Genomic DNA, 25,116 nt, shown 5'->3' on the forward strand with positions numbered 1-25,116 from the left:
CCATTTTTCACAAGGAGAGCAGTGGCATTAGATGAAGATATCGCATTGCCAAAGGATAAAGAATAAGCTTTCTGGTCAATCTCCTGTGCAACTAGAGAGAAGGCCCGATTGATTGATGGTTCTGGTTCCATTAGTAACAACTGAGATCTGATAGGAGCAGATGAATCGTTTAAACCCATGAGAAAAGCCATAACATACTCTGTTTAGAAGTAAGTTTGTAGGTTCTTGACACCACCTTTTCCACAAGAACAAGATGGGTGGCGGTAGGAGATGAGTTCATTCCACAACGTTTTCAGCTTGGCATAATATGTGGTAACAAAATCTTGATTTTGGGATAAGTTGGAAATTTCACGGCGTAGTTGGAAGACTCTTGGTTGATTTTTATGCTGGTACCGTTCTTGCAGATCAACCCAAATTTCTTGAGCGGAATCGAAAAAGTTGATGCTAGTAGAAATCTCTTTGGAAAGAGAGTTAAGAATCCACGCGGTGACAATGCCATTACATATGATCCAAGAACTGAGTAACTCACCGGAAGGTCGAGGGATTTCACCATTGATGAAGCCGAGTTTATTCTTGACAGTGAGCCCGATCTTCATCGCCTGACTCCATGAGTCGTAATTCGATTCCGTAAGAAGATTGGAAACGAGCACAAGGCTGGTGCTGTCTGAGGGATGAAGAAAGTAAGGGTTCTGATATTGTTCAAGAATGGAAGATGGGGAAGCTCGAACATTCTTCATGGAGTTAGAGTTTCCGTATGAGGTTGGGTCGTCGGATCTGGTCATGATCGTCATTTCAGATGAAGAAGGAGAACGAAAAATTGGCGCTCACCGGTGGTGCTCGACACTGTGGACAGAGGCGAGCAAGATCAGCGTTAGCGTCCGGAAGGTCGGGGAGCGAGATCGGCCCGAGAAGAAGAAAAGTCACGAGAAAAAAATGGCTGGAGGGAAAACGAAAAGTCAAAGAGTTTTAATTTTCTCTGATACCATATTAAAGCAGTGTAAATAAATCTGCTATATCATTTATTAACCAAAAGAGGCTTATAAATAGGCATAATTACAACAATGACTAACCATTTAACTACCTGTATAACAAAATATAAACTAATTTCTAATAGTCTCGTCTGAATCTACTCCAGGGCACCTCATTTTATAATATCTGATCGTTGTGCTTAAATCTCTAATTTCCATCGAACATTAATTGTTTTGCTCATCTACGAACTCCGCCCTTGCTTCCTTGCTCGAAATGGAAGTCCAGAAGTGACCTTTCTCTTGAATTTTGACAAAATATTAATATAATAAAAAAAGTTCAAGAAAGGAATGGACTCCAACCACATTACACGAGCTATAGCTTGGTATAATGTAAGTGCTTTTATAAGAGTCGGAAATAGATTTGTGTGTAACTGTAATAATTCTTCACATAGTGGAATTTCTTTTGTTCGTGATTTTTTTTCTCCGGTTTGAAGTTTTTAGTTTTATTGCTTTCTTTTAATTGTTTTTTTTTTAATTTTCTACTTATTTTTGTGATAGTATTGGGGTTTTTTTCTTAACAATTTTTTCATTTGCAATAAAATTGTTGTAAAGATGATTAATGACCCTAATGAGGTTGTTTAAATAAATAAATAAATAAATAATGTTTTTATCTATAAGTTTTGAGTCTAGTTTTTATTTACTCTCGATTTCAAAATATTACACTTTTAGCCATTTAGTTATGAGCTTGATTTCAATGTAGTCACTAGAATTGAAAATGTTACCATCAATAAGATTTGAGTATTGTTTCAATTTAATCCTTAAATTTCAAATTTTACATTTTTAACCTCGATTATTTTTAATAAATACTCAGTTCATTATTTAGTGTTGGTGTTTGTTAACTAATTTAAAATAAGTATGAAGTGAATTTTTAATAGTGATGAAGAAATAGTGAAACTTAATTATTTTAAATTAATCAATAGTTATCAACATTAAACTTAAGGTAAGTATTTTGTGTAAAATCGAGGTTAAAAGTGTAAATCTTAAAGTTATAGACCATAGTATACAAAACTCAAATCTCGAAAGTAAAATTATGATATTTTTAAATATATGAACTAAATTGAATTCAAACTAATTTATGATTAAAAATTTAACAATTTGAAATTGATGAATCAAATAGACACTAAACCAAAAAAAATTATGGAAAAAGATGTTTTTTTTTTTTTTTTTTTTTTTGTCTTTTTTAAAGGTTGCTCCTTTACAAAGATGCAACCTGGTTTTTTCTTTTCTTTTTTTTAACATAGTATTTCTTTTATTTTTTAGGTTAAACTATCATTTTTGTCCTGGTAATATTTATTCAAATTTAGTATGTGTAATTTTAAACCTCTAATTTTAATTATGCATTTTTAATAAATTTTAAATATATATATTACATGACAAGTAATTTAAAATCCTAATCTTAATTTTCGCAACCTTAACTCTCATAAACAAATAAAACAGAAGAAAAAAATGCGTTGGGACCCAGACAAGGATAAAAAAATTGACAAAAAATATTTGAAAGAAAAATTCGCCTCTATTTTATGTTGGACCAAAATATAGAGACAATTGCCTCTATAAAGGGATGTATCGACCCATTTCTGTGCATTTCATTATATTTGCTCACCAAAAAAAAAAATCAAAAATCAAAAATAATTTTAAAACGATATAAGAAAAGTTTATCATGTGACAAATAATGGTTGGACAAGTGAGTGTTATGCACAAAGATATCTAAGGTTGTTTGGGACGCTCATATGATATAGGATATGGGGAGTTTTGATGTCTAGTTTTATGTTTGGAGAGTTTTGATCGAGTATAAACGATTGAATATGTTCAAAGTATAAGATGATATAGGATGTGGAGGATTCTAATGTTTGAAGAGTTCTAATGTCTGAGAAGTTCTGATTGAGTATGAACAATCAAGTATGTTCAAACACTAAGATGATATACGATATACGAAAGGAAAATGATGGTGAGACACGAAACACGTTCCGAAAATGGACCTACAAACAATTAAAATCGATGAAATATGATAATAGATCTCTAAACACTAAGATGTTATAGAATGTGGGAAGATACCATCTCATGTTGGGCTCCAAACAACCTCTCTATAATTTAGGAGGCACCTAACTATTTTTCATTTAAAAACCCAAAAGTTGAACCTTTCGAAGAGGGACAAAACTTACACATGCACACACGCAAACGCATGCATACATACAAAAAATATAGTCTCTGTTTTTATAAATAGTTTTCAACTATCTCATATGGTTTCTAATTTTTTTAATCGATTCTTTTCTTTTTTTTTTAAGAATAACAACATGTAAAGGATAGAATTGACATTCATTCAAAAGAGCTTTTTGTGATTTTAAGGGATTGTTTGGTAATTAATTAACTTTTTTTTTTTTAATCAGTTAGAAAACAAGTTTGTTTGAGAATTTTAAAAAAATAAAAATATTTTCTTAAAATGTTAAGTTTTTACAATATTTGAAGTAGAGAAATTGAATTTCGAAGTTGATAAAATAAACGTTATATCAGTTGGACTATGTTTATTTTTTACGCATTTTATATTTCACAAACTAAATTTTAAGTTAATAAAACGCATTTGTTCTCTTAGTGCTCATGTTACCTAGCTACCATCCTTGTGAGCTCAAGTTAGAATCGTCGTTTTTTTCTGTTTTTGTGTGTGTGTGTGTTTTTTTTTTTTTTTTTTTTTTCCATTTTATCATTACGATTTTCACTTTTGACAAATAATGTCAAAACCATTTTCTTATTCTACACTTTATTTTCACATCAACTCTCGTTTTTTATTTTAATAATAATACCTTGAAGTTTTTTTAATAAATAATTTCAAAGTTTAAAGTTAAAATTATTGGAAGTATTAATAAAATCACTGTTTAGAAAATTTGAAAACCACAACTCTACGTGAGAGTGTCTATTTATTTGGTAAAGGAGGCGACTTTAATTAAATAATATATTTCCACAAAAGAATTAATTATCTGTGTTGCTATAGATAGTTCGTAAATATGTAATTTTTTTTATAGTTTAAAAATACACAAAACACAAAATTGTTCCCTTAATGCTCATATCCCAAATTTTGTTCTCTTTAATATATAACTACTCGCACGTTTTAGGATTCGTTGAGTCATATGGTTGACGTGTTATATTTAAAGATTAGTAATCTATCTTATATTGATAAACGATTATTCATGACACATTGAGTAACATATAGGGAATAAAATTGTCTCGTGAAAGCAACATAAATTAGCTGAGATTTTTTTTTCCTTATAGTTTCTTATTCTCATATAATCTGTTCTCACAAAAATGAAACTATTTTCTCTTATTTTGTCAATATGTTTATTTTTGTCATTTGATTTGTTACTAATTAGTGCATTTAAAATACTTTTATATTTTTACCAATATGGATTTTAGAAAATTAAAATATGCATATTATATGAAAAAAAATATTGTAAAAATACTTTGATTTTATTTTTGTCAATAAAAGCATGTGTATGGTCAATATGATAATCTTAGATGGGCTGAATATGATTTATTTAAATTAATGATTTTTTTCTTAATATGGGTCTGACCAAGCCAATTAATGCATTTTTTATTAACAAGTAATTTAAATAATGATGGTATACAAATTATTTCACTTTAAATTAAAGAAAAACACTAACAATCACATTTTAAAACATCATATTTAATTATAATATGGCATGTTTGGTACCTCATGCTTTTGAAGGATTTTGAGTTATAATAGATTTTAAGGAGGTGTTTGATAAATGGGTATGAGTTATTGAGTTGGGTGGATATTTATTACTCATGTTTGTTAAGCCCATAAAGAAAATCTATAGGTTATTAAAACCCTTTTTACCCATTCAAAACTCTCTTTTTTATCCCCTCAAAACTAACCCTAAAAATCAATATATTTTCATTTCTTTCTCTCTTCCCTCATGTTTGTCGTTTCGATCCAGATCTGATTTTTTTTTCTTTTTCTTTTTCTTTTTTTATTGTCAAACCTTTGGATTCTATTTTCATTTCTTTTTCTTCCCTCATATTTGCCGTTTGGATCCAAATCTTTTTTTTTTTTTTTTTGCATATGTCATGACATGTAATTTTTGTGTTTGTATTATGACACGGATATTATAAGTATCGAAAAGAACATATATTTTGTGATTTTTTTTGGAAACGACCACATGTTCGGTCAGTTCATATTATTTTTGTGATCTTATGAAAAATGTTACTGTACTACATCACATTCTCACCATCATAATCAAATGAAAGGTAATTATCCTATGTACAATTTCAATTCCAAATATACTATCCATATTATATAAAAATAAACGGTATGATATGTGAAATAATAAAGTTAAGTTAGCAAGATTCAATATATATACATACAATATACCAATTAGTAATTGGGATAATTACCTTCAATATATATACATACATTCAATATATATAAATAAAATATACAATATACCAATTAATTGAGCAGCAATATGAAATATATTTTGTTGGTATGTTTTACCGATTGAAGAGACTTAGAATTATTACAATTTTTGAAAAGAATATATGAAAAACAATCTATTATGTTCTACAAATTGAGAAAAAAAATTGAAATTGTCCAGTTTATGTCATAAATGATTTGAGAAAATACGTGTATATTTGAAAATTAATCAATAATAACGAAGCATATAACTAAAAAATAAAAGAATGAAATAAAAAACAAACAGAAAAAAATAGAACTAATCTCATTCACAAAAAGTTGCATCAGATCCCCAACTCAACTCAACTCTGCACAACAAACACAGACAATAATTATCAACTCAACTCTGTAAACAATTTAACTCCCCAGAAAATTTAATTCTTCAGATAATAATTATCAACTCAACTCAACTCAACTCTCTACTTTTATCACGCACCAAATACACCCTAAATGAATTTTGATGTTTGTCACTACAAAAAAGTTGAAGATTTTAAAAATTGAAGTGATTTCAAAATCCTAATTTTACTTTAAAAAAAAAAAAAAAAAAGCATTTTCTGACTAGAATGGTCGGATGTTGCAGGATTTCATGAGATTTAGAAGTAAGTTACTATTTTGACCTTGTCATATTTCAATTTTCAATTAATACATCATAATTAAAGACTTATATTAATAAATTCTTCACTTTCTTTTCTTTTCCACTCACCATCCAAACACATAATTTTGAATATATTCATTTTAATATTTTCTCACTCCAAACAAAATAAATAATTTAAAATATTTTTTTTATTTCAAATCACATGATTTAAAGTCATTTCTTAAACTTTCTTGAATCCAAACGGAAAGAAAAGAATTTGTAATGGATATAGAAATTTAATAATTACTAATTGAAATAAACAAGTGTGAGCAATTAAATCCAAAAACAAAACTTCAATTATTTTCAAGCAATAAAATATAATAATAAATTAATTACAAAATTAATGGTGTGTTTGGAATGCATTTTCAAGTGTTTAATTTAAAAAATAAGTCATTTTGGAAAAAATTGGAGTGTTTGGAAACGACTCAAGGTAGCTTTTGAAGTGTATTTGCAACGAATTTTGTAAAAAATGTTTAAATAAAAATGAGTTTTTTGAAAAATATTTTTTTCTGAGATCAATCCAAACAGATACTAAAAGGAGATAGATAGATAAATTAACACCGAAAATTTTATAGTGATTCAGAATCCCTAATCCACTTCTTCTTGTGTATTTGGACAAAAAAAATCATCAAATACTTCAATGTATAGAGTCTAATCACTTACCACTCTCTTTTGCGATTTTAAGAGTTAACTCAATTATTTCCACTAGTAATGATCGAATCGTGACAATTGTCATTTTTTAGGATCAAGAGCAACCATTTATAATATGTTTGGAAATGAAGAACAATATGTTTGGAAATGAAGAACAATATGAGAAAAACTATGTTAAATAATAGATTTATAAATAATGGATCTCTCTAAACAATTAGATGAGAAGGAAAAAAATTGAAACTTAGAGAGAGCAACAATGAATGATTTGTATCTTATAAATTATTGAAATTTATGAAAAATGGTGTGTGTAGATTTTGAGAAGATAGGGAAATCCAAGATTAATTTGGGTCATTGGTAAAATTCAAATAAAAGATATAGATGAAAATAATAAATAATAATAAAAGTAGTAATATTATTATTAAAAATAATATAAGGCCACGAAGTGTATTTAATGCAGTCCAAACATTTTTGGAACTTTTTGTTATAAAGTGTATATATTTTTTTGGATTTTTTCTATTTATAAGAATTTTATTTTCTTAATTTACCCAAGTTGACCGTTGGATATATATTTTTTGTTTTTTTTTTTCATTTTCTTTTAAAACGCAACAAAAAAAAAAATTAAAACCTACCATGTGAAACTCTTTTAATATTTTTTGGATTCATTTTAATGAATAATTTGTCATGTCATCTCTTTTAATATTTATTTTCATTATTTAGTTTTCCTATATATTTTTCATTTTAACTCTAATTTAAATTATTTAATTTACATCGGATACGTTGTTCTAAGCTCCACGCAACAAATACTTCAAAAATATTAAAATTATTAGTGAAAAAATTCATATTTGTTATCAAAATATTGATTAATTAATTAAAATTCAATAATATGAGATCAAGGGCCAAAAGGCTAACATGTATCTTTGACCTAAAAGTATGTGGTTTGAATTTCCCACTCTACATTAAATTTAAAAAAAAAAAAAAAAAAACAAACAAACAAACAAAAACAAAAAACTTCAATGTCGAAAGTTGTAAATTTTACTTATGTGATTTTATAATTACACATATTATATGAAAAATTAACGATCATGTGGTCAACCTTGAACCATAAAACATAAAATTGTAAATTGACTCATCTCTAATTAGTTAAAATGTATTGATGACCAATATATGAGAGGTTGAAATTTTATAGATTAAGTACTATTCTTATTGTATTTTAGAATTTTCTGATTTTAATTAATGTGATTTCAATAAATCTTAAATTTAATCAATGTTATTATTTTATTATTTTTTAAAAATATTTTTTTAATTTGAAAACATTTTATAATCTATAATTTTAGAAAAATATTCCTATATTATATTTTCTTACCTTATAATAATTATTTTTATTTAACCAATTTTAATCAAATTTAACTTGGAGTAAGAGATCAATCCTAGTGAACTATAAAAATTACAATTCAACAAATTTCAAATGTTATTTTAACCAAATTTCTACCACGTGAACCATTGGCTTTTTATTTATTGTGATGAGGGGACCAAACACGAGGATGTAGATTAAAAGGCTGACTGTTATAATTGCATTGAGAATATTGGCGGAAAAAAATTAATATAAAAATATAATTTTATTTTTTTTCCTTTTAATTTACACTTCATTCTATATTTTAAAACATTACAATCTCGTTTGATAATCATTTTATTTTTTGTTTTTACTTTTAAAAATTAAGTCATGAACATTATTTTCACCTCCAGATTTTTTCATTTATTATTTACTCTTCACCAAAAATTTTAAAAATAAAGCCAAATTTTGATAACTAAAAAAAGTAGCTTTCAATTTTTTTTTTTTTTAAATTTGATTAAGAATACGACCATTGTACTTTAAATGATACAATTCATTGTAAGAAATATGAGTAAAATAGGCTTAATTTTCAAAAAAACAAAACAAAATATCAAATAGTTATCAAACCGGACTTGAATTTTTAGCCCTTAAAATTGTTATGAAGTTAAATTTTAAAATGAATTTTAAGAATGATGAAAAATTGTGAAGTTCAATTAATTATAATTATTTTAAATTAGTTGATAGACAAAAACAACTAAATACGAAAATTGGATATTTATTGGTTTGACGAGAAAACAAAATACGAAGAGACTGTTTGGGACGCTGAGATGATATCGGATGTGGGAAGTTCTGATGTCTGAAAAGTTCTGATATCTGAGGAGTTTTGATGTCTATGTTTGGATGTGCAGAGTTGTTATGTCAGTGCTATATGGTTCAGTTTTTGTACTTTATAATAATTTGCTTGTATGAACAGTTTTTTTCTTTTTTAATCTTATAATCCAATTATTGTATCCATCCTATTTGGAATACGACATTGATTGCATTTTTTTATTCTTTCCAATTTTAAGATATGGTATATAGTTCAATTTTATATTATTCATTCCAAACTTCTCATCAAAGAAAGGGGATAGTTGTTCACCCACCGTAATAATGGAGAATAATAGAAGTAGATCAACATTACATCAATTTAATGAGAACAATAGTGAAAAAGGAACCAGCCTCCCATTAATTTATTTTTGGGAATTTCGCTCTCTTTCTCTCTTTATTTCTCTCTCTCTTTCGGCCCAATTCTTTCTTTCTCGCTCTCTCTCGGTCTAATTCTCTCTTTCTCGCTCTTTGTCTCTATCTTGCTCTCTCTGTCTCTTTCTTTATCTCTTTCTCGCTCTCGCTCTCTCTCGGTCTAATTCTCTCTTTCTCGCTCTTTGTCTCTATCTTGCTCTCTCTGTCTCTGTCTTTATCTCTTTCTCGCTCTTGCTCTTTCTCGATCTTGGTCTCGGTCTCATATGAATAAATTTCATAAGAAATCATAAGATACATATGAAATTGATTCAGACATGGAAGTGACGACAAGGAATTGAAGCATTTCAGAGGGTGAGAAAAATAAAGAACGAAAGAATCAATAGATTTGAGAAAAAGAGAACGACCTCCCCCCACTAAACTCAAAATCGAACACCCACTGATTGTGCATTAGATTGAAGAAAGGAAACTCTTCTCCAAGGAAGAACTAACGCTAAAAAATGTTTGAGGAGAGAGAAATGAGAGAACGAAAATGTCAGGCAGAGGGTGGGAAGACGAGTGATGTGGGAAGATGAGTTGCGATATCGGTGGGCAAAACTTAACACTGTGGGGATGTCGGGATCAGATGTGAATAGTTGGGATGTTGATGGCCCAAACGGTGACATCTAAGTCTGTGATATGTCTTCTCAACTTGGGCCCCCAAACGGCCCCAAGATGTAAATTAAAGACTAGCTATTATAATTGCAAAGAAAATCTTGGCATTTAAAAAACAATAATAAAAGAAAGGGGAAAAATATAGTTTTAATTTTTTTAATCTAAGTTTTCCTTGGTCCATGGATTTCAAATATATTGTACTTTTAGTCCTTAAAATAATTATGAAGTGAAATTTTAAAATTAAATTTAATAAAAATAAAAATAGTGATATTTTATTAATTATATAATTATTTTAAATTAATTGATAGACACTAATACTAAATACTAAAAATACATATTTAATGAAAAATCGATATTAGAAGAAAATTTTTTTAAAGTTAGAGAGTAAACTAAAACAAAATTCAAATCTTAAACATAAAGTCATAAATTTTAAAATTTGAAGATTAAATCAAAATGAAACTTAAAATCTAAGAATTTGTTTAGATTGACTTAAGAAAAAAAATGTTTTTCAAAAAGCTCGTCTTTATTTAAACACTTTTGATCAAAATTGTTTGAAATATACTTTAAAAACTATTTTGATGGGTTATTATAATATAGACACATCATAAACCATTTAAAAATACAGTACTTTGAGATATAGGATTAAATCGAAAATAAACAAATGACTACAAAAAAAAAAAGAAATAAGAAAAAAGAAAAAAAGTTGACTCGCCACGCCACCCAACAGCCACGAGGTACACGTGGATAAAGTGGTCCCACCGCTAACTACTATTAGAGGTTTGAGGCTATATATGCATTGGATTTATTAATAGGCTAAATTACAAAAAATATGAGGCTATATATGCATTGGATTTATTAATAGGCTAAATTACAAAAAATATTCCTTTTGGTATGAAATTGAGGAGCACAACGGACCACAACGAATATGGAGAAACTATGATATAATAATAAATATAATACAATATAATATAATATAATAATAATAAATACATATAATAATAAAATAAAATAACTAAAATTATGAAAATATAATAATATGAAAATTTAGTGAAAATTTGAAGTGAATTTCTCACCAATGTCAGTGTGTGATTTTAAGATCCACCAAATTCCACTATTTGTAGGCAAAGTGACAAATATGATATGGTCTTATATGGATACCAAGTATGAATAACTACAAGGCACATGAACAATATGAACATTGACGCATAGCTTTGACACTAAACAATGGGCATTTATTTATTTTTATAATATTTATAATACTCTCCCTTAGATGCCCATATATATATAAAATGTGTCTCGTTAAAATCTTACTAAAAAAAATTCTAGTGAAGGAAAAAGAGTACATGTTTCATATAATATATACTCCTAAAAGAATACAATATATTTACTCTCTCATGAAAACATCAGTTAAGATCTCTGAGTCACTACATTCTAATATTGTGCACCAATCTTTCAAAAGTTGCGGTTGGTAATGCATTTGCAAATAAGTCTGTCAGGTTATCTTTCGAACAAATTTGTTGTACAATAATGTCACTATTTTCTTCAAGATCACGAGTGTAGAAAAGCTTCAGTGAAATATGTCTTGTTCTATCTCCTTTAGTATATTCTCCTTTGATTTGGGCTATGCAAACTGTATTATCTTCGTATAATATTGTTAGAAGTTTTTTATTAAAAGACCAGCCACATGTTTCACGAATGTGCTAAGTCATTGATCTCAGCCATACACATTCTCGACTAGCCTCGTGAATTACAAAAATTTTAATATGATTTGAGGAAGTGGCCGTTATGGTTTGTTTCACCGATCGTCATGATATAGCAATTCCTCTACATGTAAACAGATAATATGTTTGAGATCTAACTCTGTGTGAATCAGATAAATATCCAGAATATGGACAACCAACTAGGTCAAAATCTGATTTATTTGAATAAAACAAATCCATATTGATTGTTCCTCGGAAATAAGGGAGTATATACTTAATTCTGTTTTAATGTCTTTTGTAGGAGAAGAACTATGTCTAGCTAATAAATCTACTGAAAATGCAATATCTGGTCTTGTATTATTAGAATATGCATAAGTGCACCAATTGCACTAAGATATAGTACTTTAGGACCAAAAGTTCTTCATTATCGTTTCGAGATTGAAATATATCTTTCTTTATATCCAATTAACAGACTTCCGTTGGAATATTTAATGGGTGTGTTTTGTCCATATAAAATATTTTCAAAATTTTTCCTGTATAAGTTGACTGATGAATAAATATTTCGTTTACTAAATGCTCAATTTGCAAATCAAGGCAAAATTTCGTTTTTCCGAGATATTTCATCTCAAATTATTTCTTAAGATATTCTATTGTCTTTGAAAACTCTTCAGAAGTTCCAATTATATTCAAGTCATTAACATATACAGTTATAATAGAAATTCTGAGTGATTTCTTTATAAAAACACACGGATATATTCAATTATTTGTATATCATTCTTTCAATAAATATCCACTCAGACGACTGTACCACACCTGTCCCGATTGTTTCAATCCATATAGTAATCTCTGTAACTTTATTGAATACAATTCCCGAGAATTTGATATATATGTTTCAAGTACCTTAAATCCTTATGAGATTCTCATATAAATATCATTATCAAGATATCCATATAAATATGTTGTGACTACATCCATAAGATGCATATCCCGACTTTCATACACAGTCAGACCAATTAAATATCTTAGTGTGATTGCATCAACCATTGGAGAATATGTCTCCTCATAACCAATACCAGGTCGTTATGAAAAACCTCGTGCAACTAGTCTTGCCTTGTATCTTGTGACTTCATTATTTCCATTTCTTTTTCACACAAATGTATCCCATAAGTTTGACACCTTTCGATGTTCGGACTAATGGTTCAAAAACCAATCGTTTTGAAAGTAAGTTTAATTTTGCCTCAATTGCATATTTCCATTGAAGTCAATCTTTTCTATGTCGACATTTTTCAGCAGATTTTGATCCAAGGTCCTTATTTTCATATATAATATCAAGAGCAACATTATATGCAAAAATTTTGTTCATAACTACATTTGTTCGATTCCATTTTTTTCCTGTCATGACATAGTTTATTAAAATCTCATTATTATCTTTAGATATTTCACCTTCCTCACTAGTCATGTCGATGATTTCTTCATGGGTATTTACATCCTCAACCAAGTCTTTTTTACTATTAATTATTTTTCGTTTTTGATGATTTTTATTTTTGGAATCCACTGGTCTAACACGCTTTTGGTATGTTCCAGACTCATTAGTGACAACTTGTTGTATTGGGATATCAACTTTTTATGGAACATTTGCAGCTTGTATATGTGACTTAGTTAATTTCTTTCCATCTATAAATGCATCTGGTAGTTGATTTGCTATATTTTGTAAATTAATTATTTTTTGAACTTCAAGTTCATATTGATGGGGATCTAAATGAAACAATAACGATGCATTCCATGTGATTTCTTTTTTCCAATTTCTTAATTCATCCCTCTAATGTTGGAAAATTTGTCTCATTAAAATGACAATCAACAAATCGTGTAGTAAATACATCACCCCCTTGATGGAGAATCAGATCTAATATATATTTCTAACCTCCTTTGAGGACCCATCTTAATGTGAATTGGAACATATACTACACATAAAAAAAATTTAGAGAGCAAATATTTGGCTTATGCCCATAAGCTAATTGTAATGGCGAGTACTTATGATAAGTTACTGGCCTAATGCGTACAAGTGACGTTGCATGCAAAATATCATGTCCCCATATAAATGAAGGACCATTTTGTGTATAAACATGAGCTACAAGATGTTCGATACTTATCCCAATTGACATACAATAATTATCAAAATCTTGGGATGTAAATTCACCAGCATTATCAAGGCAAATGATTTTAATTGTATAACGAGGAGATTGTGCTCTTAACTTAATTATTTGAGCAAGTAATCTTGCAAATGCAAGCTTTTGACTTGATAATAAGCACACGTGTGACCATCTATTGGATGCATTTATTAATACCATAAGATATCTAAATGATTCACTTGGTGGGTTAATAGGTCCATATATTTCACTATGAATTCGTTCTAAAATTGTATGTGATTAAGTTCCCACTTTAACTGGTGATGGTCTAATTATTAATTTGCCTTGAGAGCAAGCATCATATGATAATTCATTAGATTGAAGAATATTCTGGCTCTTCAATGGGTATTTACTTGAATTCTCAATAATTCTTCTCAGCATTATAGACCCTAGATAACCCAATCTATCATGCCAAATAGCAAATATATCTGGATTCATGAACTTCATGTGCATTGTTATATATGTTTCAATTACTCGTATACGAATATAATACATTCCAGAAGATAAAGCAGATAAAATTTTCAATATACATTTTTCATTTGAGATAGTTGAGATAATATATAGACATTCCACATTATTCTTACTATCAATCTTAATATGATAACCACTGCAACATATATCTTTAAAACTTAGAAGATTTCTCTTTGATTGACTAGAAAACAATGCATTATCAATTGTAAATTTTATTCCTTTAGACAAGATAATATTTGTTTTTCCAAAATATTCGATCAAATTTGCGGAACCTGATATTGTATTTACTTTTGCTTTCAGCATTGTTAATTTGGAAAAATATTTTTTATTTGTAAGTATTATGTGTGTAGCTACACTATCTACTAGACATAGATCTTCTTTGCTAATTTTCAATCACCCAACGTATGAAAATAATCCATGTTTCTTCATTAAAAGAAAATAATTACAATAAGAAAAATAACACTTAAAATATACAAAAGTTACTAAAAAAAAAGAAGATAGATCTTCTGAAGATAGACAAATATTTATTTGTAAGTATTGTGTGTGTAGCTGCATTGTCTGCTAGACATAGATCTTATTTGTTAATTTTTTAATCACCAAGCATATGAAAATGATCTATATTTCTTCATTAAAATAAGATAATTATACAATAAGAAAAATAGCACTTAAAATATACAAAAATTACTAAAAAAAACATGAAGATAGATAAAAGAAAACAATAACATTAAATCTATATATTTTCAAAGTCAGAAGAAACACTTGAAGTTCCATCAACTGTGTCAATCTTCTCTTTGGGAGATTCAAAGAAGTCTGCCATATCCAAATTTGTCATATGAGATGGGTCAAATATGTCATTATCCTGGTATGCAAAATTTTATTCCACATTTTCTTTTTTTTCTTTCGGAGAGGCTTGATAGAGGTCAATTGAGTGTTTTGACGTACGATAGGTACGTGACTAATGCCCAATCATTTCACATAAGAAGCATTTATTTTCAATACTTTTTGAACTCTTATCTTGTGGAGCTTTCCTTTGTGATCATCATTTTGTGTGGTTCTTTTGAATTTGAATGATTAGAACGATCATTATAAAAATAATAATTATTTACTCCTCTGCCACGATTACGATCACGACCATGACCACGACCTCGACCACGATTATTAACATTCATAGCATTCATTTCAGGGAATGGTGTTGTTCCAATTAGTCGAGATTTGTGGTTCTTTATCAATAACTCATTATTTTGTTCGGCCACGATAAGACATGAAATTAGTTCAGAATATTATTTAAAACCTTTCTCTTGATATTATTGCTACATGAGCATATTCGAGACATGAAATTTAAAAAATGTATTCTCTGACATATCAACATCAGTAATTTTCTCTCCGGATAACAATAATTTTGAACTGATTTTAAATAATGCATAATTGTAATCACTTACTGATTTAAAATTTTGTAACCTTAAATGCATCCACTCATAACGAGTTTTAGGAATAATAATTGTTTTTTGACGATCATACATTTCTTTCAAACTTTTCTACGAGATATTAGGATCTTTTATTGTAAGATACTCCATTTTTAATCTCTTGTTGAAATGATAACGAAGAAAAATCATAGTTTTTGCTTTGTCCTGACTAGATGTCATATTTTCTTCTTTAATTGTTTCTCCCAAATTCATAGCATCCAAGCGGATTTCGGCATTGAGCACCCATGACAAATAATTATTGCCATTAATGTCAAAGGCTGTGAATTCTAATTTTGTAAAGTTTGTCATGGCAACATACACTATCACAAAATATTGTATTTATATTGAAAATTTACTATGTATTAAATATGCAAAATAACAAAATTTATTAATTAAAATAAAGAGGAAAAAACGATCTACTTTTAGGACTTACCTTCAGCTATGGGAGCAACAAGAGCTCGTGCTGATAACATATTATGAAATTGAGGAGCACAATGGATATGAAGAATATATATATATATATATATATATATATATATATAATTAATAAATATAATATAATATAATATAATAATAAAATAAAATAACTAAAATAATGAAAATTTAATAGAAATTTGAGGTGGATTTCTCACCAATGTGTGTGATTTTAAAATCCACCACATGTCACTATTTATATGCAAAGTAACAAGTAGGATGTAGTCTTACATGGACACCAAACATGAATGACTACAAGGCACATGGACAACATGAAGATTGACACATGTCTTGACATTAAGCAATGAACATCTATTTATTTTATAATATTTATAATACCTTTCATATTTGTTAAAAAAAAATTATAGGTTTAAATCTTATTCGGGTCCTAGAACTTTAAATCTTATTCTATTTTTTCCTAAACTTTTAAAAACATCTATTTCAGTCCATAAATGTTTAAAAAGTGTTTAAATTAATCGCTGCTATAGGATTTTGTTAACCTTTTAACGTAATGGTGAGATGAGTCGTATTTTTTATGATCAGACTATCAAATAAGTTGGCCATGCTGAAAAATCTAAGGTTTGCGTTTAATATTTTAGTTGTTCATTAATTTGGCCAGTTAGTGTTCGATATTTTACTTCAGATTTATCTGGCTTAATCTATACTAATGTAATTTCGTTCTTAAACAGATTTCATCTCTAAAGAGTTAACATAATCTTACCAGCAATGACTAAATACTCACTTTTAAAAGTGAGATTAAACTGGACACTTTTTTAAAGTTCATAGACCAAAATATAATAAAATTCAAAGTTTAGAAATTAAAATAGGATTTAAACCAAAATTATATATATGTCTTTTTATAATTTGTAATAATATCCTTCCTATTTTATAAATGTTTCAAAAATACTGAGAGTATAAACCGACCGAAATTTTGGAGGAAAATTTAGATTTAAAATCAGTATAGAAGTATTCTTTGTCTCAATTTTTGTCTAAGCCATATTGTCACACAATTTTACGTCATAATTTTTGTTTAAAAATTTTATTGGATTTCAACATTATGGGCAATTTTGAAATATTTATTAAAGGCGGAGAATAATATCACAAAGATGCGTATTTCTAAAACAAGGTCTTTTGTAATTTACCCTTATTGACAAATTTGTTTTTTACTCTTCTTTTTTCTTAACTTACTTATATGTAATTTTTTAAAATAATTATAATGATACTAGAGTCTTGAACATTTTTAATATATTTATAGTTTGACACAAAAGAGACGTTTAAAAATGATGTGAAGTTTATGAAATAAAATATTATATCATTGAACAAGATAATTATATATTATAGTAGTAGTAGAAATAATATCATGGGTGAACGAAGATTCAAATCTCCAACCTCTTAACCTATAACATATATCTTAACTATTTGAATTGTTCTTAGGTTATCATAAATCTATATTTTCATTATTTTAAGATTACATCCATCTAATTTTTGAAAATTTTAACCCATCCATGAAAAAAATTATATCTATTAAGTCGATTTTTTTAAATAATAGTAATACTTGTTTCCTACTAGCTTTTTAAATAGATCCGTGTAGAATCAACAGTAACTTCTTAACAATTATTTATTATTTATTTTTTTAATAAATTGAGTTTGTATTTTTCTTCCCAACAAAAAAAATTGAGTTTGTAAATTTTGTAAATTGTTTTAACAACCCATCTCTTTATCCTAAAATGTGCGTTAATGACCTCAATGTCACTCATTTTAATTTTTTGAAATAAATTGATTTAGAATAAACACTTGAAAATTTTGAGTGTTTAATAATTAATCTCTTCCTAAATGGTATAAATCTTAAATTTATCAAAATGTCTAAGAAAGTCATCAACCTCATTTTCATTATATTGTTGCAACTACCATCTATCTTCCTCTATCGTTGCCCAGCTTTAGCTATCGTCATCGTTGCTAGTCAAACTGGCCACCACCATTGGCCACTTCAAAGCACCACCATCACCTCCGCCCATTAACACGAGGGACCACTTTGGCAACCACCACCGCCACCAATTTCGTCAGAGACCATCTTGGACATCCAACTTCGACGACTATAATTTTAAATTATTAGTTCATAATATTATATAGTCGTCCTTTATAGTTATTTGACCTTAATAAAAAAACGCTTTTAGTATATAACAAGCAAAACAAACTTATACATATAAACACTCTTGGAAAAAAAAAGTAGACAAACTTATGAGTGTTTTTATTTTAAACAATTTTTATCAAAAGTGTTTAAATAAAAATAAATTTTTGAAAAACATTTTTTTCTAAGTCAATCTAAAAATCATATATTTCCTGCACTCTACTTCTTATTCAAATAACAAGTCAAATTGGGAAAACTTTAAAAAAGTAGTTTTTAAAAAACTTACCTTTGTTTTTTTCTATGTCAATTCAACTATTTTACTTAAAAAATATGCAAATCGTGATAAGAAATTGAGAAAAAATAGACTTAATCTTCAAAAATCAAAATGGTAAAAAAACGAAATGATTACCAATTAAGATCTAACTTACTCCAGTTTGTAGGTAATTTTCTTACCCTAGACCATCGTCAACTATTATTTTAAAATGAGCAACCCTAGACTAAGGAAAAAACACAATGCCATACCTTACAATCTTTTTTATTATATAGTTAGCGTGATAACAAGGATAAAACTAACAAAATTAACAACATGAACTTTATTAGTAGACCGTGCGAATATGATTTTAAAACGTAGTTGCTGTAGTTATATATATATATATATCTTAATAGGTAGTTTTATTTATTTTTTTAATGTACAACAATTGGAGGATGGAGATCGATCATGTTAATTATCACTGAACTAAGTTCACATTGATGGTAATTTTATTTAAGTTAAAACAAATTCTCTGGTATGTAAAACGCAACACATGTTATTTATTATGTATATTAAATATTGGTTCTAAAATTTCAGTATAAAATGACTCTTATCATTCTCTCAACACATACCAACGAATACTCGAAAACGCATTTCTTTCATATTTTCTCTCATTAACTTTTAAATGCAATTAGTCAGAAAAAGGGTGTTCTTAATCATGTAGTCTCAGCTTAACCTTTTAGTGTAGAGTGGTTTGAGCTGTACAACATTTTTTGTTGTATCATGAAGGGCACATACTAGATGATTGATATAAAGAAATTCAGTACACACAATAAAGAACTTGAATCTCTCTAAAGAGAGCGAGTACGCATCTCAACCTAATTATTTACGTATTTGTTTCTCAATATATACTTCATTTCCCTATGTTATTTGTAACTCTCCCATCAATTAGCAAGATAAAGATTAAGCTAACAAAATTAAGCCTAAAATGAGCATAGTTCAATTGGCAATCAAATATGTACTATCAATTTCGAAAACCATAGGTTCAATCTTCCACTAAAGCATGATATTAAAAATCATAAGTGTGCTCTAGCACAATTATAATTAGCATATATCATTTTTTTTATATTGGAGAAGGGAATTTCAAACAAAATTCAATGAGGCATCCACACCTATTTTTTTTAAAAAAAAATCAACCATAAAATTAAATACATTCATCATATCATAAATGGAGAGGGTATGAAAGGCATGAATATTTCATTTTAATAGCAACCTTATTTTGAAACTGAATTTTTTAGTTTTTCGCACTTTGAATGCAAACAATCCGTTATTAAATATTATAGATACATATTTAAATTGTGTTTTTTTAATTCTTGAATGAAAATTATTATTATTATTATTAAAAATTTACTTATTAATTATTTTAAATTACAAAGATGAAATTTGGACAATTAAAAATATATAACTTAAAATAAAATGAGATTTAAAATATGTAGATTAAAATTATATTTTTTATCGTATTAATAATTTAATTTAAAAAAATATATAAAGAAATTTAGTTGGTTGAAATGTGTTCCCTATCACCATCAAGAAAACTCTGCATTAATAACTTTCCAATCTCGCGGAGACCAATTAAAAATGTATATCTCATCCAGATACCTTTATCATCTATAACATTTTAGGGATAGGGTTGGCAAAAATCTCCATGGATCGGATTTCAGTCCTGCTTTTGATTAATTTTTTTATTTTTTAATATATATATATATATATAAATGGGGATGAGTCCCTGCCGAAAAACGGGAGGAAATACCCCGCGGAGTGGGATAGGGAGTCCCTGGTCCCGCCTGTTGCAAACCTAAAGAGTCATCTAACTAACAAAATATCTCCGTATCAAATCACATTTAAGATTCGTTCCATAATTTTTTTTTTTAATTCTTGAATATTAAACTTTAACATATAAATTTCTGGTTTGGTTATATATTTTTCAATCCCGTTTGGTAACTATTTTGTTTAGGTTTTTATTTTTTAAAATTAAGCCTATAGATACTATTTCTACCTCCAAATTTCTTCCTTTAATATTATCTACCTTTTGCCAATGATTTGAAAAATAAAGCTAAAATTTGAAAACTAAAAAAAAAAAATTAAAAAAGTTGTTTTTATTTTTGTAATTTGGCTAAAAAATCAACCATTATACTTTATGTGAAAGATTCAAATCATTATAAGAAATGGAAAGGAAATATACTTAATTTCCAAAAACAAAAAACAAAATGTATCAAATAGGGCCTTAGTTTTTAGCTAATCATGTTCTAAAAAAGTAGTTTTAATTTTTTTTATAATTTGAGTAAGAATTCAACCACTGTATTTAATAAATATGCAAATCATTGTAAGAAAATGTAGAGTAAAATATACTAATTTTTTTTTGAAAAAAACGAAATGATTACCAAACAATACCTAAAATGCAACAAAAGAAAATATAAAGATAGAGATAAGAAAAGTTAACACAAGAATATGTACTCATTTACACTAAACTCGAGATTATATTTGTGCCATGACAAGTTCTACCCATGGCATGAAGATTACAATGGATCATTGTTCCATGTTTCAAAATCTCTCTCAAAATGCCAACAACGACTGCCTTGACTTCTAAAATCACACAAATTGTTACTTAGAAAATATAAAGGGATAAACTTTTGAAGCGAACTCATACAAAATTCATATAATCGCGTGCTAATCTAATTATTTAGGAGTTTTATTGACTAAAATCCTAAAAAATAATAATTTTATAAATTAAAATTCTAAGTCTTTATAAATTTGATTAGATCAACTATTAGAATTTTTGTTTTAAAATTGTCGATTACACAATTTGTACATTTGTGTACAAGACTTTGTGTTTAGTACAACAATTTAGAAGTAGGAGAGATGGAATTCTCACATATAAGACGTCTCTAAATATAATACGTGTAATATTAGAAAGTTTTGTTAGAATCAAATGGATAACAATTTTCATTCACACAGGGAATAATAATTTTAAATGATATTTAGTAAAATCAAGTAAAAATAGTTATAAATCAAGCATGTTCTAAAATTATAAATTGATTATTCCCTTAAATTTAAGTAGTTCTTATTATTGTGAGATGATAATTAGGCATAAGTTTCCTAATTTTGTTACATCACGTTAGTTACACGTTATTGTAGTTAATATATTTAGGTGTCCGGTGTGTTTTCCTTAGTTCATTAATTTGGAGAATGAATTACTACTTTCTTGTTCCGTTATTGATTTTCTATTTTTGAAATGTTTATTTTAATATTTTAATCAAATTTTAAAAACAAAAATTTGCCCGGACTTGTTTGGATGGATGATGGACTTTTTAAGTATTTATAAACATTTTTATCACTTATAAACACTTAAAAACAATACAAATACAGTTTAATTTCTCAAAAAAAAAAAAAAAAAAAAATAGTATAACAAACAAAGAATTCCATGAGTTGAGGTATTGTTTATATAAAGTTATTTTTTTAAAAAAACAATACTATCTCGAACTTACATTTATTTAGCTTTTTTAAAAATGTAATTATTTTAAATGATAAACTGCTAAAAATATTTTTAAATATAGTAAAATTGATATACGAAGATAGACCACATTTTACTATATTTATAAATAAATTTGGTTCATTTTGCTATTTTTGAAAATAACTCTTTTTAAAATTTTGATGTTGGATTTTGATAATTTTTAAAAATCAGGTAAAAAAAATCACTTTGGCGATAGTTTTTAGGAAAATTTTCACATATATAAAAAATGTCAAAAAAATTTCAGAAATAGCAAAAAAAACATTAATAGACATTGATAGACTTCAATCAGCGTCTATTAGTGATAGATTTGTATCAATTTCTATCACTTATAGATACTCAGAGACTTCTATCAACCTCTATCAAAGAGATTAAAATTTTGCTAATTTATGTAAATAATTTTTCTTATTTTTTTATTTTTGAAAATCCCTTAATTTTTATAAACTTAATTTATATACGGCCAGCATATGATAATGTTGGATGACCTAAAAGTAGATGTAATCATTTATTAGATTGCACTTTTTTGGGTTGGTTGCTATTTTAGGGCTAGATTTGCCAAGTAGAAGTAGAATATTAAAGTGGGCATAACTCAAATTCTCCCTACCTACGTTTATTATACCAAGAAAATTATTAGGTAGCATTACAATTTTGAATTCTATTGAGAAAATTTTATATTAATTTCTTATTGAAACTTAAAATATGTATGTGATTGATTCTAAAATGGTTAAAGATTTTGGATCATCCTGAAGTTTGGTGGTAGTTGTAGTATACCCTTAAACTTTCAATTGCGAAAATTAGACCCTCAAACTTATACATACAATTATTAAAATTCAACCTTCACACTTACAATAGTTGTAGAAATTTGATTCCAATGATAAAAATTGAACTATTAAACCAAACCACTAATGAGAGTCTCCAATTTTAATACTCGTATAAGTTTGATATAATCTTTACCATTAAAAGTTTGAGGTACTATAAGAGTGATTTTTCTTGACGTGGTAGTTGCAATTTGCCTACAAATTTTTTATCACGTTCAAAATGGTTTAGAAGTAATTTTGATTGTTTGAAACGTGTGTTATTATATATTTTTTATTGTATGAAATTATCCTGAGAAGTGTAAAGCTAAATATTAAATTGATAATGAACTAAAGTCATATTTGGAAGTAATTTTGAAATGTTTAAAAACTTTTCCGTCCATGCCATTAGTAAATAATATGATGGATAAAAACATAAATAAACCTGACTCATTTTAGATTTTGCTAGAAGGGTAAACATACAAAGATAAAAGGTTGTTATAAAAGAAATTTTAGTCTCTAATATATATATATATAAATTAGTCCACGTCACTTACAAAGTTTCGATTTAATATGTTATGTTTTAACATTTTTTTTTAAAAAAATATAACCTCACTTGAGTAAATGTTAAAATTATATGATAATAAATTTACACAATATAATAATACAAAGTGAATGAATATAAATTTAGAGAATAAATTAAGCTCCTTTCTAATTTATCCTCTAAATTTGGAGAAAATTCAATTTTAATTACTAAGTTTGGCCTCGCTAATTTTAACACGAAATTTCCACAAGTCAATAATTTATTATCGGCTAGTTTTAACATTGACCAAATATAAATGTATAATTGAAAATTTTTGGAATGTAAGAGACTAAATTTAAATATTATTTCAATTCTTGACAATATATATGGTGAGAAAGTCGAATATTTTATGTAGTTTAATTAAGAATATTCTACTAAAACAATGTCTTAAAACAAACGAGATTAAGTGTAAAAAACTACCCAAAGTAAATTATCATTTCTAAATGTCAAAATGATTATTACTAAAATGATATAGTGCTTGTACTATCAATCTTAGAGTAGGTTTGATCCCTTGTTGTTAAAAAAAATATTTTTTACATAAAAAAGCCTCTTCAGGCCCTATATTTAAAAAAATGTCTTTAAATTTAAAATTTTTCAATAAATACTTTTAGTATTATTTTTGGACAAATTACCATTTTTTATTATTTTTATTTCTGATTTTTATATATATTTCCCTATTTTCAAAATTTTCTTAATAATGGAGATAGAAACTACGTTTATTATGAGAGAGAGAAAATTCATTTAATATGATATTTTTTTTATATGTTTTGAAATGGAGAGGGAAAAATAATTTATTTGTTGAGATTTTTATTTTTATTTTATTTAATTGGAAAGAGAAAATGCATTTAATGATTTTTTTCTATTTTTGTTGGTTTCACGTTTTTTTTTGGTGGTTCGTGATTATTTAAAATATACATCAGAACATTTTGGTAAGTATTTGAAAATATTCTAACCAATATATGAAATATACCACACTATATAAATTTAATGTTGACATAAATCACCATATAATGCATTTATTATGGAGAGAGAAAATGCATTTATTATGATTTTTTCCTTTTTCGATTATAGAGATAAAATGCATGTGATATATATATATATATATATTTCATTTTCATTTGGAGAGAGAAAATGACATTTAATATAATTTTATTTTCCATTTCGTTTTTCATGTTGATTTTTGTTATAATGTGAAATGTTCTATTGTTTGTTCACTTGTACATGTAATATATTTTGTTGTTTATTTAGAAACATTCTAAAAATATATGAAATATAATATCTATTCAAATATTCATGATTATTTTTAAATATACCTTAGAACATAAATTTTAGAACATATGTACAAACGTGTATATATCATAAAGTCAAAGTAGTAAAAAATCGACAAAAAACATCTACCATAGTATATAAATCACGGATGGAATTGATACTCAACATAGAACATATATATAAGCGTATATATCACAAAACAAAAAATATAAATACAAACATCATCATCATTTAT

General features: G+C 26.9%; 1 protein-coding gene across 1 annotated transcript; it reads right to left on the bottom strand.

Moving 5' to 3' along the window:
* Nucleotides 1-203: 203 nt before the first annotated feature.
* On the bottom strand, nucleotides 204-791 carry LOC150038169 (uncharacterized). The gene has a single exon (XM_090315736.1). The coding sequence runs from the start codon at nucleotides 789-791 to the stop codon at nucleotides 204-206; it is 588 nt and encodes a 195-aa protein (XP_090171862.1).
* Nucleotides 792-25,116: the final 24,325 nt, after the last annotated feature.

Source organism: Benincasa hispida, chromosome 1, assembly GCF_027475165.1.
Source record: "Benincasa hispida cultivar pf3 chromosome 1, pf3_genome.v1.1, whole genome shotgun sequence".
NCBI lineage: Eukaryota > Viridiplantae > Streptophyta > Magnoliopsida > Cucurbitales > Cucurbitaceae > Benincasa > Benincasa hispida.